Source organism: Oryctolagus cuniculus, chromosome 13, assembly GCF_051225735.1.
Source record: "Oryctolagus cuniculus isolate XC-2025 breed Fujian yellow rabbit chromosome 13, ASM5122573v1, whole genome shotgun sequence".
Lineage (NCBI taxonomy): Eukaryota > Metazoa > Chordata > Mammalia > Lagomorpha > Leporidae > Oryctolagus > Oryctolagus cuniculus.
In genome coordinates, this window is record NC_142879.1 from 12658552 (window position 1) to 12671714 (window position 13163).

At 33.6% G+C, this 13163-nt stretch overlaps 1 protein-coding gene across 5 annotated transcripts in view; it reads right to left on the minus strand.

The window, feature by feature from the left end:
- Positions 1-1714: 1714 nt before the first annotated feature.
- KCNT2 (potassium sodium-activated channel subfamily T member 2) overlaps positions 1715-13163 on the minus strand; it is a 409716-nt gene continuing 398267 nt past the window's right edge. For all 5 annotated transcript variants that reach the window (XM_089312023.1, XM_051820440.3, XM_017347888.4 and 2 more), the window contains 2 exons: positions 7391-7475; positions 1715-2176 (listed from right to left, as the gene is read on the minus strand). In XM_089312023.1, the coding sequence (XP_089168149.1) occupies positions 2065-2176; positions 7391-7475 (197 nt within the window). In that variant the 3' untranslated portion in view covers positions 1715-2064. The remainder of the gene's footprint in view (positions 2177-7390; positions 7476-13163) is intronic.

Sequence of the window (13163 nt, forward strand, 5' to 3'; positions counted from 1 at the left end):
AATATTCATAATCAAAAATAATTATTTTTAAATTTATGAAACAAAGTTTTTAGTTTTATAGGAAATATAATCATATCCTAGCTTAAAACCCTAGTCTTAACAACTGTCATAATGCAAAAATACTAAACTTCAGATCTTGTGGGGAAATATATTTGTAAAATCTTATATTTATTCCTAAAAATAACTTAATGAAATTAAAAAAGTCAACTCAAAAAACATCATACTTACCATTGATGTGCAAATATGAAGCAAGTTTGCTAATTACTTCTCTGTTACATGTATTAGTTCAATTCTGCCTTCAATTTCAACAATCTATATGTGAATATGTGTGTTTGTCAAATTTATTTCATGTTTAAAACACAGACATATATATGCATATAATATTTAAATTTTAAGGCATGCTCCCAATTTTAAATAAACTGTTTTAATATAGTCTGCCTCTGTCTATCTCATCAAAGAAGATGGAAAGATAAACTCTCCTTCTTAGGAAAATTCTTGATGACTTACTGTTATAAAACGTGGAAAATGTAAAATACTAAAAAAAAAAAGATTTCATTTTCTCGAAGTCAAATTATATGATGGCTAAAGTCTTTGATTTCAGATTTTTATCTCTGTAGAATTATTGGGGGAACATTAGGCTGTCCTTTAAAAAATGTTTTCCAATTTTCCATTTATCTGTTTCATTACTAAAAGATGGGGCAAAATGTCCCTTTCTATTAGTATGGTTTCTATTTTTTGGTGACTTAAAACTCAATGTCAAGTAAACAAATAAACAAAAATATAACCTTAGAAGAAAAATAAAAACCTATCAGTGTTTCTCCGATGGAAACACAATAACTCACTTCAACTACCTGGTCAACCACGTGGACATTATCTTGGCATTTTTGGTCCATTTCTGTAGGGGAATATAGATAAATATAGATAAAAGCATTTGCAGTCACCAAGATGCAATATATATTTAAATTTATAACTGTCGAATTATACTGCATCATTCATTTTAACTTATGGGACAAGAATCACTTATTTTAATGTTATACATTTTCCTCACAATGTTTTTCAAATATTTGACATATTTTCAAGGTGATTATTTTAATATCAAAGACATAAAGAGACTTTTAATGTTTTAAGTGACCTTAAAGTCCATAAAAAGAATAAATTTTCTTTCCATTTTACAGTATTTTTAATGAAATTTACTAAATAATTATATGAAAAATGTTAACGCTCAACAGACTAATGAAAATCATTACTGTGTGGCTCAAGGAATCCAGTTAACATTTCAATTATTGGATTTAAGTAGACAAATATGTATTACATATTTTCTATATGCTAGGCACTCTTTTAAGACACTAGATATTTGTTTTTAGTATACTTTTCTTGGTATAAACAGTGTGATAGACACAAATTATCAAAAAGCTCAGGTCCTTAATATTTCTTTTTGTTTATATTTTTGTTTCATCTGTGTAATAAAACATGCTATGAGCATCTTGAATACTAAGGTGGATATGATAGCTTATGAAAAGGCAGAACAAAAAAAAGGTTGAAATGATTTAAGGTTTTATACTTTAAAACCATGATTCTTACATAAAAGGCAGCCATACGAATTTCTTGGTGGAGAAGATTAGACATTTACGATGAGCTCAATTTTGTAAAACCGCAAATTTAAATTTAATATGACCATTTAAATTATAAGAGGAGCAATGCTCTTCTATGCTCATTGTGATACACCAAATATAATTAAGATTTTTAGTTTACTTTCATAAAACTTTAATAATTTTTAAAATTGACTCCATACAGTTTGAATTACTGTTGAACAATTACATATAAAATTTTTATTTTAGTATTTTAATATAGGTCTTCAAAAATCATTCCATTTTTATCCTTTAAATATTAATAGAGGAAGAACCAATAAATAGTATATTAAGTTTTAAAATGATATGGAATAGTAAGAGAATAGATTTTCTTTTTAATATGAGAGAATGTAATATATTCCAGTCTGGTTCCTTTCACTTTGTTAGTTCAATCAAGACCCTTGTAGAATAAAGTAAGTTTCCTGTTTTCTTTTTATCAAAGCTGAGTTTCCTCCCGTGCGTCTTGTCCAGTGGCATTGCAGATGCTGTTTTTTCGACTGGTTTCACTGTTTGGAAGGTAGGACAGTGGATCTGGTCGGATTAAGTACCTAATAAAAAAAAAAGGAAAATATGCTTGTAATTGTAAATAAAAACAACATTAATTCACCTGGGTAATTTATATTTCTACTTTGTCAAGCTTTCGGGTTATGTAAACTATGTCTCCATATGAAACAGTAATGGAAGGATTTACTGTTTTCTTAGCCTATAATTTTTTGCAGTGTTTTTATTACTATTTACATTCTCAAAAAGATTATAATGAGGGATGTTGTTGAATCAAAAAAATTCAATTATGATCAATTTTAGCAACTTAACCTTATCAAATTTTCATGATTTATTTTGGTATTTTGTTTATTCTCTTACTTTGGTCATTTTCATTCAAAGAGATGATTCTTTCATTATTTAACTATTCTTAGTGTTATTTTTGTCATTCATAAAATTAGTAATTTAATATAAATATTTTCTATGTCTCTTCTAATTTGAGTATTGTAAAATACATGATTTAATAAATGCAAACATTATGTATATTTATTATTTAATTAGCTGGGAAATTATTCATATAAAATTCCAGTTATTGAATAGCAGATGATAATAACAAAGTATAAAATAATTTTAATTCAGTTTACTAAACAAGAAAAAAGTCATACATTTCCTTAATACTATCATTTGTTTTGAGACGCTTCACTTTAGACTGCCCAGAGACATATGTCATCAGCCACCGTGATTTGAACACCTGTAGGACACTGTGTTGGTGCCTATGAATACAAGAATAACACAGCCTGACTCCCGCCCTACAGACTGGCATATCACCTTTGAAGTAGATAGTAAGAAGTAAAGGGAATCCCAAACATCGCACCAAGAAGGCAAGGACAACTGAGAACGAGGGAATGCCGCACTGCAGTGACAGGTTGAACCTTTGTCTCCAGGATTGAGCAGAGCAGAGATGCCATCCTAGGGTGGGACAATCAGGGGACAGAGGAGGAAGATCCCTGATATGAACAGAAAATGTATTTGACCTTTGAAACAGTTCCGAGCAGGGGGTTGTGATAGGGAAAGTATAAAGAAAGGCTGAAACAGCTGGTGAGGGACCTCAGGTTTCAAGGCAAGTAGTTTGTTTTCTCTGGAAAGGCAGTGGGAAGCCACTGCGGGTTCAGCAGGGACAGCAGAAAGTAAACACATGCAATGCCGCTTCTGAGAGTCTTGTTTTCATATTTCTAGAATAATTTAAGGGGGAAGAATAAGAAATGCCTGGAGAAATTAATTTAAAGGAGAGAACTCTAATTAAGATCGTGTTTTTCTCCTTAAAAACAAAAGGAGAGGGGCTGGCACTGTGGCATCGTAGGTTAAACAGGCACCTACAGCGCCAACATCCCATATGCCTGCCAGTTCCAGTCCCAGCAGCTCCACTTTCAATTTAGCTCTCTGCTGACGGCCTGGGAAAACAGGGGCAGATGGCCCAGGTGCTTGGCCCCTGCACCCACGTGTGAGACCCAGAAGAAGCTTCTGGCTCCTGGCTTTGGATTGGCCCATCTCTGGTCATTGCAGCCATTTGTGGAGCAAACCAGCGGATGGAGGACCTTTCTCTGTCTCTCCCTCTCTGTATCTCTGCCTCTCGAGTAAATAAATAAATCTTTAAAAAGAGGCAGGAGAAGAAATATTCATAAAATATACATTAAAAAGAGAAAGAAAAAGCAATGGAAAGCACATCAGTCTACTGTCCTCAATCAAATAACAGTTGAGACTGGTGTCCTTGGGTCTATTTACTAGATTTTGCTATCTCCGCACACTGCTTTGTAACTACTTTAAATATCAATAGCATTGTAGATCGATGAAGAAAACTATTAGTGCACATTAAGCTTTTTAAAAACCATATTACCTAGTGATTTACTGTTCTTTGAATCAAATTAATGATGTTCCTTCATTTACAATGAACTTTTGAAGTTAATATTTAGAAAAACATACAGGAGTAAGTTTAATCCAACATACCCAAAATTCACTGATGCAGTGGTAAAAGTCCCCTCCCTTATTACAACCCCTACTAAACCTATGAATCCAGTAAAGGAAATTTCTCAAACTGTGGTTTTATACCCTACTTGTCAGGGTAGGCATTTTTCATGATAATTGATCATTGCTCTGAAATTTAATTATCTCAATGCCACAAATACAGATCACTTTATTGATGTGAGCAAGGATTTTTTAATAGCAGCCAAACTGATGTTTTAGCTTACAATTGACATAAAATGAGTGTCTAAAAGAAAATTCTCTGAAAATATATATATTTTATCTTTAGGCTGTATTGTAACATATTATTTTAATTATAAGTATAAAAGTTTTGCAAACTATTTGCATATATAAACATACATATTTGATGGAAGGACATGTACATAAACTAAAAAGACTAACATTGTGTTTAAAATAATCATGCAAAATAATCGTGTTAGGCTCAAGAAACTTAGAACTTATTATAAAATATAAATACAAACATCTTAATTAAACTATAAAACTAAAGCAATTGTAGTTATTGAGAAAGAGAAAAGTTTGGGAGTAACAGAGATAAAGATTTAATTTAAATTGCTTATAATTACGGGTTATTAAAAGAATGAAGATATGTATAATTTTTTTGCTGAGAAAAAAAACAGCTTGTTTTTATTTTAGTCACACAGCTGAGGTCTCCAGGATGAGCAACTGAAACCTAGATGCACCATAAATAAGATCTTAAAAAAGACCTCCATAAATTCAACATCACCCTGGATGTAAGTTTTGAAAATGCCTTAAGAAGCCAAGTAGCTTAAATTGCTATTAATCTGAATCTCCAAAACTCCTATATTCTAACCAGTATTATCAGATAGCAATAAAAAAAAAAGCATTGCAAAATTGATAGTTGTCACCTAGGTAAACCTTAGGAATCTTTTCAAATTTATTTTGGGCCAGACTCAATCCTGCTGCTATATTTTCCTAACATGTTTTTGAAAACCATTCCCTATTCTACCAAGCAGGTCAATAATCCTCTACGTTTTCTTCTTTATGGAACTCTTTGAAAAAAATCAATCCCTTTTTAGATTTCTTCACATAGGAAATAAAAACTAAGGTATTTTCTGTATAGGACTAACCTCTCCTCAAAGCTCCGTGCTCTCTAGGCTCTTACACTTAGCACTTTCAAGAATATATGGGGGCCCAGAGCATCATCTTTTTTTCCCCCAGCCAAAAATCCTATCTCCATGTTGGAAAATTGTCCCCCATTCTGACTTGCTTTGATGTGTAATTTTTTTTTTTCTCTTTTTGCAATCACAAAGTTATGAAACCTCATAGCTGTGCTGTCCTACTTTTTCCAGTTGCTAACACAATCACCGAGTCTTACTGTTTACTTTCATAACAAACAGTCTGGGATACTGACGCTCTGATAGATTCTTAGCTCCCTCCCAGCTGTTTTTCTTACCTGGTTTCCCCACAGTCAGGCCCACATCTATGTTAGTTCATCCTATTAACCCAATCATTTTGCTTCTCGCAGAGCTAATTCAAAAACAAAACAAAACAAAACAAAACCTAACAAAACAAAACAAAACAAAACAAAACCCTATCCTCTCCTCTCCTCCCCAGGCAGACTCTCCCACAAACCTGGAAACATAGAAACACAGTCTTCTATTTCTTTGCATATAAATAGATTTAATTCCAAACTACTTGCATAGATCCATTTTATGCTCTGCATCACAAAATGTTCTCAATCCTTGTTAGTCTCTGACCATATTTTCCTGATTCTAGAAGTTAAGCATCCTGTGGACCTAACACCCACGAAGACTTCTCGATCTTTAGCACCTGTTTCATGTCACTAGTCCCCTTGGGTAAGCATCACTTGTAGCCCAGGCAGGACCTGCTCCCAAGAGCAGAATCTCCTTAGGAACTTGGTACCAAGGCTTATATCAATGACTGCAAAATGTTTCTAAATCCTGGCTTCCTTCTCACTCATGTATGTCCAAGGGCTGCCCATCATGGATAAAGCAGAATTTAAGTTCCTTATTTTGTCATCCAAGGCCCTTCCTTATTTATGTTTCCAATATCATCTTTAACAATTTAAACAGTGGTATTATTAAAAATACAAACTCTAGTCAAAGAGCCAGCTGACACATGATATGCAGTTCCCACATAGTATGCTTTTTTTTTTAAATTTTTTTTTAATTTTTTTTTAATTTTTGATAGGCAGAGTGGACAGTGAGAGAGAGAGACAGAGAGAGAAAGGTCTTCCTTTGCCGTTGGTTCACCCTCCAATGGCCGCCGCTGCAGCCGGCGCACCGCGCTGATCCGATGGCAGGAGCCAGGATCCAGGTGCTTTTCCTGGTCTCCCATGGGGTGCAAGGCCCAAGCACCTGGGCCATCCTCCACTGCACTCCCTGGCCATAGCAGAGAGCTGGCCTGGAAGAGGGGCAACCAGGACAGAATCCGGCGCCCCGACCGGGACTAGAACCCGGTGTGCCGGCGCCGCAAGGTGGAGGATTAGCCTATTGAGCCACGGCGCCGGCCAACATAGTATGCTTTTTCTCAGGCCATATTTCATGTTCCACAATGTCCTCTGTTCTCTACCAACGCAAGTCCCAGCTACCCTTCAAAGTTTAGTTTAAGTCTGACATCCTTGTAACCGCTCTAACTCATAATAATATTTTCCACTTTAAATTTAGAAAAGCATTGTCTATGTTACTCAAATGATGTCTAATTTTGTCTAAACGATGTCTAAATACACCAAAGTCATATTTTTATTTTTCTTAAGTTACAATTTTATAGTTATAATGTAGGCAATTTGAAGTCAGGGAAAATAACTTAGCCATCTTTAGGGCAGTCTTGCTGTAATTGTATTTGCAAAATCCGTATTTTAAATAAATAAAATTATTCCCATAACACATGCCTTCACCTGTTTTACTTTGGCATTCAGGATCTTTAAGGCATCTTGATAGTGTGAAATATTTCACTTTTTTAGTTATTTTCTTATAATTCCATTGGGTTTCTTTTATTTCTCTAAATATATATTAGCTCACACAACATGGAATTTTTGTCATCATTTCCTACTTTATACCACTCTTTTAAAGAATTCTATAATCTATTTTTGAGGGTAGAGTATTACACTAAACAACACATCATATTCACTTGTTTATTGAATTATACATAGGATTTCTAAATACTGCAAAAATAAGTATACTGACAGAGATAAAAAAAAATAAAATACATTAGTAGTTTTCTAAAAATACATGCCTAGATGAGATATGAGATCAACTTACACAACATCATTCAGCTCTAGTCTGGTATCTGGAGACGGATTAATCAGGATGTAGGAGAGTGTACTCTGATGATCATTCATTTCATCTAGAAGATAAATGCCAGTGTTATACTATTTACAGAAGATTACAGGAACGATTGCATAGCAGTTTATGTTCAAACCACATAGTTGCCAATTAGATCTTGCTATAGTTTTCTGAAAGCCAGATTTTGTACAAAAGTTTGACTATCTTCAAATTACGATCATTGAAAATACCCATCAGGCTCCCATTTTTTGTTCCAAGACACCATAAAAACAAAATTTCTAATTTTATTTGGAACAACCAAAGTTATAGTCTGCCCTTAGGCTATTACACTGAAAAAAGTATCTTTATTAAAGAAATGATTAAAACAATGTTTACTTATTTTACCTTATTGATTATAAAAAATAATTGTAATTACAAAAAGTCATCCCAGAAAAGAATATTCATACATGATATTCTCTGAAAAATCATGTAACTGCATTTTTATTTAGAAAACATGACAGAAATGCATCTAAAAAGCTAAAAGTCCCTTATTACGTTTTACTTCATCACATGATACATCTGATATTAACCATGCTAATGTTTTTTTTAGAATGCAAAGAATCCTCTGGAACAAAAAATCATCCAAGTTTTTAGGAAATTGTGCTGTTGGAACATTTACTTTTTTAAAAAAACAATATTTTTAAAAATAAAAGGCTATGTCCTTTTGAACTGTTAATTTACTCCAGGACACCTTTAGGCTGACAAATCTGGCATCACATAAGCTATTGAGAAAAAAGAGCTTTGGGAGTCTCAATTTTTTTAGAGTTTAAGGTAATCATAAGATATAAATGTAAAGTTACATGGACTCAAACTTCAATAAACATAATTCCTCCCAAGGGTAAAAGGTTTGCCCTCTGAGAATGCCATTAAAAGCCTTGCTCTCAAGTCATGGTACCCTCCTATCCACTTCAGTTGCAGACAAGTGTACAAAACTACAAGAACAAAATTTATACTAAAAGAAATACGTTAGTATTCAAAAATCTATACTAAATTAAGATTAAGATTTTGTAAGCCCAACATAGCTGACCAAGATGAAAATCTGCTCCACAGAATATACATAATTTTCATAAAACAATGCTGATCACTACGTTCCTATGATTAGAAATGAATCATATTAAGGTGAAATACTCAATATTTCCAGTATGGTACTTCAAGATGATATGCAGATTTACTTATTTTTTAAAGTCTATAAATCAAAGTCCTTATAAGTCAAATACATTATAAGATAAGTTAATTTACCACATTTCCAGTAAACTATGATAATCAACAGCACATAAAATTAGTCTTTAAGAAGTAACTGTATAATACAATAATATTTGGGTTGCCAGGCAAAATATAGAATGTAGTGATACTGAATTTTAAAAAATCAATAAATTTTAGCATAAATATGTATCAAATATGTGTAACATACTAACTTAACATGTATCAAATATCTGTGACATACTAACTTACTAAAAACTTAATAGTTGTTTATAACAAATGCAAATTCTATTGGGAATCTTGTATGTTCATTTGCTAAATATGACAATCCTGCCCAGGGATAAGGGGCTAATTCAATGGAGTGGAGCTTAGAGTTCCAATGAGGACATAATGATTCTTTTGCAAATGGGGCTCAATTCTAACTTACAGCACATTTTACTAACAGGAGATTATCAGGATCATTTCTCTCTACAAAAGAAGTTTTGATTCATGTGTGCTTTTTGATAAATTCCCCCTTTCTGTGAATTTTCACAGCTGCGGTATAAAAAAACACAGATTGATATTATATCATGAAGACTAAATCACATGCTATGGAAAGAAATTGGTCTACTAGAAAGTCCCTATTTCCTTTATCAATGTAGTCATATAAGTCTAAGATTCTTATACAATGTGATTTTGAACTATAATACAGGAAACACAAGTTTAGTCAATATCAATATCCATATTTCTTCTTGATTATTAACAGGGTGTTATTGTCAATTTGGATTCTGGAGTCAAGCCAAAATTCATTGATGACCTGGTTTACCTATTAAAAATGCAAAAATTGTCGAGATAACAGGAAAATCTCCAACACTTGATCTAATTATGTGATGATTGCATCCATTTTTTATTTACTCAAGTAGCCTGTTTTATTGTAATATGGAAGAATTTAACGCTTCCTAAGACACTGCTGCAGATGTTCTGCTAATGTCCTCAACTCAGTGATCCCATGTGGGTACCACGGACAGCGTCCAATCAGAACTAACCACTCCTGCTTTCTCTCCTTGACCTTAAAAAGGCACAAATCATATAAGATGCTGCACAAACATGTAATATGTTTACTGAATAAAATATGTTTTCTTGGTAAATTTGGCTTCATGAATCACAGAACCAAGATTCTCTTTCCAACCCAACCAAAATACCTACTAAGGGAATCTGCTGTGAATATATTCACCATGTTCCTGATTTTCAACAAAACGCAGAACTGATAAACTACAAAGACCCAAGATCTTACATTCACATTCAATACACTGAAGCTATTATTTCAACATTGAAAAAAATTACATTTTGAAACTTTTTCTTTTGAATTTTTGAAAAAAAAACTACTCTACTACATTTTCACACAAAGATTATTACAAACATTATAAAAAATTCTATACAATAAAAATAAAGGTTTTTTAGTAGTAGTTAACAAAGTAATTGATTTTCCTACATTCATTAACATAGACAATTATTAAACCAAAATTTTCAAACAGCAAAACATCTGATTAGAGTACTTTGTGTTAGTAATTCATATTGCAAAAAAAAATCATGCTCAAGAAATTTTCAGAAAGTATATTAATGAAGACTATTTCACACTGAAAGATTTCATATTTTTGTTTTTTTAAAGATTTATTTATTATTTATTTGAAAGTCAGAGTTACACAAAGAGAGGAGAGGCAGAGAGAGAGAGAAGTCTTCCATCCAATGGTTCACTCCCCAATAGGCTGCAACGGCTGGAGCTGTGCCAATCCAAAGACAGGAGCCAGGAGCTTCTTCCAGGTCTTCCATGCGGGTGCATTTTTCTTATTTTATGGCCACGTACTTGACCCCTGCCTATACTGGGCTTAATTGTCTTCTTTCCCTTCCCTAAAGGAACAAAAATGCATGCTTCCTTTTCTCCAATGTGCACATTATTATTTCTTTTTTTTCTAGTTACTTAAGTTGAGAACTTAAGACAGTCTTCAGAATTTTCTTGTTGTTGCTTTAGTGTATTTACCAAATTCATACTTTTGTTACCTGGTTTATTTATACTCAACCAACAGTGAATGTGAAAAGTAAAACATAACACTTGAATTTTCAATTGTAAAGAAAAAAATATGTATACTTAGTACAATTAGGTTAAATTGTTTAAAAATATCGGTATCATTGAAAAACTAATGTTTTGCAAAGGATATAGTATGACTACGTGAAACAAACCATAGGTTTTAACTTAGGGTTTCATGAAAAATTAATTGCTCAAATATTTTAATTTGCTACAAATCATCAACTCAGCAATTGCCCTGTTTGAAATCTTTAGTATGAAATCTTTATTATGCTGTCTATTATGAAGGCATTAAGATTGCTTTGTTTTGATTCATTAATGTTCTATGGGCAGAATTGAACACAGATGAAACCACGAAAGAAAATATCAGTTTTGGAAATACAGAATAACACAAAATCTCCCATAGTCTGGTAAACTATATTAGGAGCATATGATCATCTATACAGACAGTATGCACATATGCATGTTAGAAAAAGGTAAATGATATATGTCAAGAAAACAAAGATCCAGAGCCTATTTCTTTTGAAATAACAAATTGTACAATCAGTAGAGTAACTGTAGTTATCCCTTCTAAATACTAATTATTGCTAAAACATTCTTGAAGAAATATCTAGCTGTGCTGCCTTTTCTCCCTTTGGTATTTTGTTCTAGGATCAATATGTGAATAATTTTGTACAGAGAAAAATACTTGACTTGCTAGGATTTCGGGAAGTTTTTTTTTTTTTTTTTTAAAGAAAATCCATTAGTGAATTTTAAGAGTCTAAAATTGAAAGGTGATGGTGTCTCTATAACTACTACCAACACCACAGTTCCCACTACTACAACTACTGCTGCTACTATAATTCCCACAGTTTGGTTGGGAACTACAATTCTTTCATTTAAGTTTGACTACTTAATTTCTATAAGAAAGAGAATGACTAAGAACTAAGTCATCATGATAGCTGTAAAAAGAGTTTTTGGTTAATCTGTATACTTTTTTCAGGCAAATAATAAATTTACAAAGAATAAGGTTTTCTGGTGGAGGTAATAAAAAGATAGGTATAGACCTCTTTTACTTAAAATGCTTTCTTTTTATTCTTCTTTTGGCATTTCCTACATTATAAGCTGCATATAATCTGTAGCAAATTCATATCAAAATTGGCTAGCCACTCATAGCAGCAGTTCACTTCAGGAAGACTTACTTGCCGTTTTGTTCTATTAAAAACATCTGTAAGCACATCATGAGGTCAATAGTTAGAAACTGTAGTTATAGTGACTGTGAGATCCAGCCTAAACAGATTGTTGATGGATAATGCATTATTAATCTTTGATGGTTGAAGAACCTAAAGTTCAGAGATAGTATAGCCTGCCGCAAAACGCAGAGATAGTCAGTAGACAATGCCAGGAACTTTGAGGTAGCTATGTTTCCTTTTTTTTTTTTTTTTTTTTTTTGATTTATTCGAAAGTCAGAGTTACACAGAGAGAGAAGTACAGAGAGAGAGAGAGAGAGAGAGAGAGAGAGAGAGAGAGAGACATTTTCCATCTGATGGTTCACTCCCTGGGTGGCCGCAACTGCTGGAACTGCACCAGTCTGAAGCCAGGAGCCAGGAGCTTCTTGCGGGTCTCCCACGCAGGTGCAGGAACCCAAAGACTTGGGTCATCTTCTACTGCTTTCCCAAGCCACAGCAGAGAGTTGGATTGGAAGTGGAGCAGCTGGGACTAGAACCGGTGCCCATATGGGATGCCAGAGCTTCAGGCCAGGGTGTTAACCCACTGGACCACAGCGCCAGCCCTGAGGTAACTATGTTTTCTAAAATTGTGTCATAATTTTTCCAAAATAAAGACAAAGTAATCAGAACTTGTAGAAGGTCACTTAGGCTAATTTTTCCAAAGTATTTAGTTCTTTGATTCCATCTTTCAAACTCCTTAAGGTGAGATGTGTCTCAACTGAAATTTTCAGGTTTAAAATATATTACTGGGGGGCCGGTGCCGTGGCTCACTTGGTTAGCCCTCCACCTGTCTCACCGGCATCCCATATGGGCGCTGGGTTCTAGTTCCAGTTGCTCCTCTTCCAGTCCAGCTCTCTGCTGTGGCCCGGGAAGGCAGTGGATGATGGCCCAAGTGCTTGGGCCCTGCACCTACATGGGAGACCAGGAGGAAACACTTGGCTCCTGGCTTCGGATCGGCATAGCTCAGGCCTTTGCGGCCATTTGAGGGGTGAACCAACAGAAGGAAGACCTTTCTCTCTGTCTCTCTCTCTCACTGTCTATGACTCTACCTGTCAAATAAAAAAAAAAAAAGAAAATATTACCGGACTATAATGTAGACTATGAAACATGTGAGGATTTTTTGTTCTTTTTATCTTTATTGCTATAACAGTATTTTTCACTAAAATTATTTTATGTGGGAAATATGTAAATATGAATACCTATATACATTGTAAAGAATTATGTACAAATAATACATTTT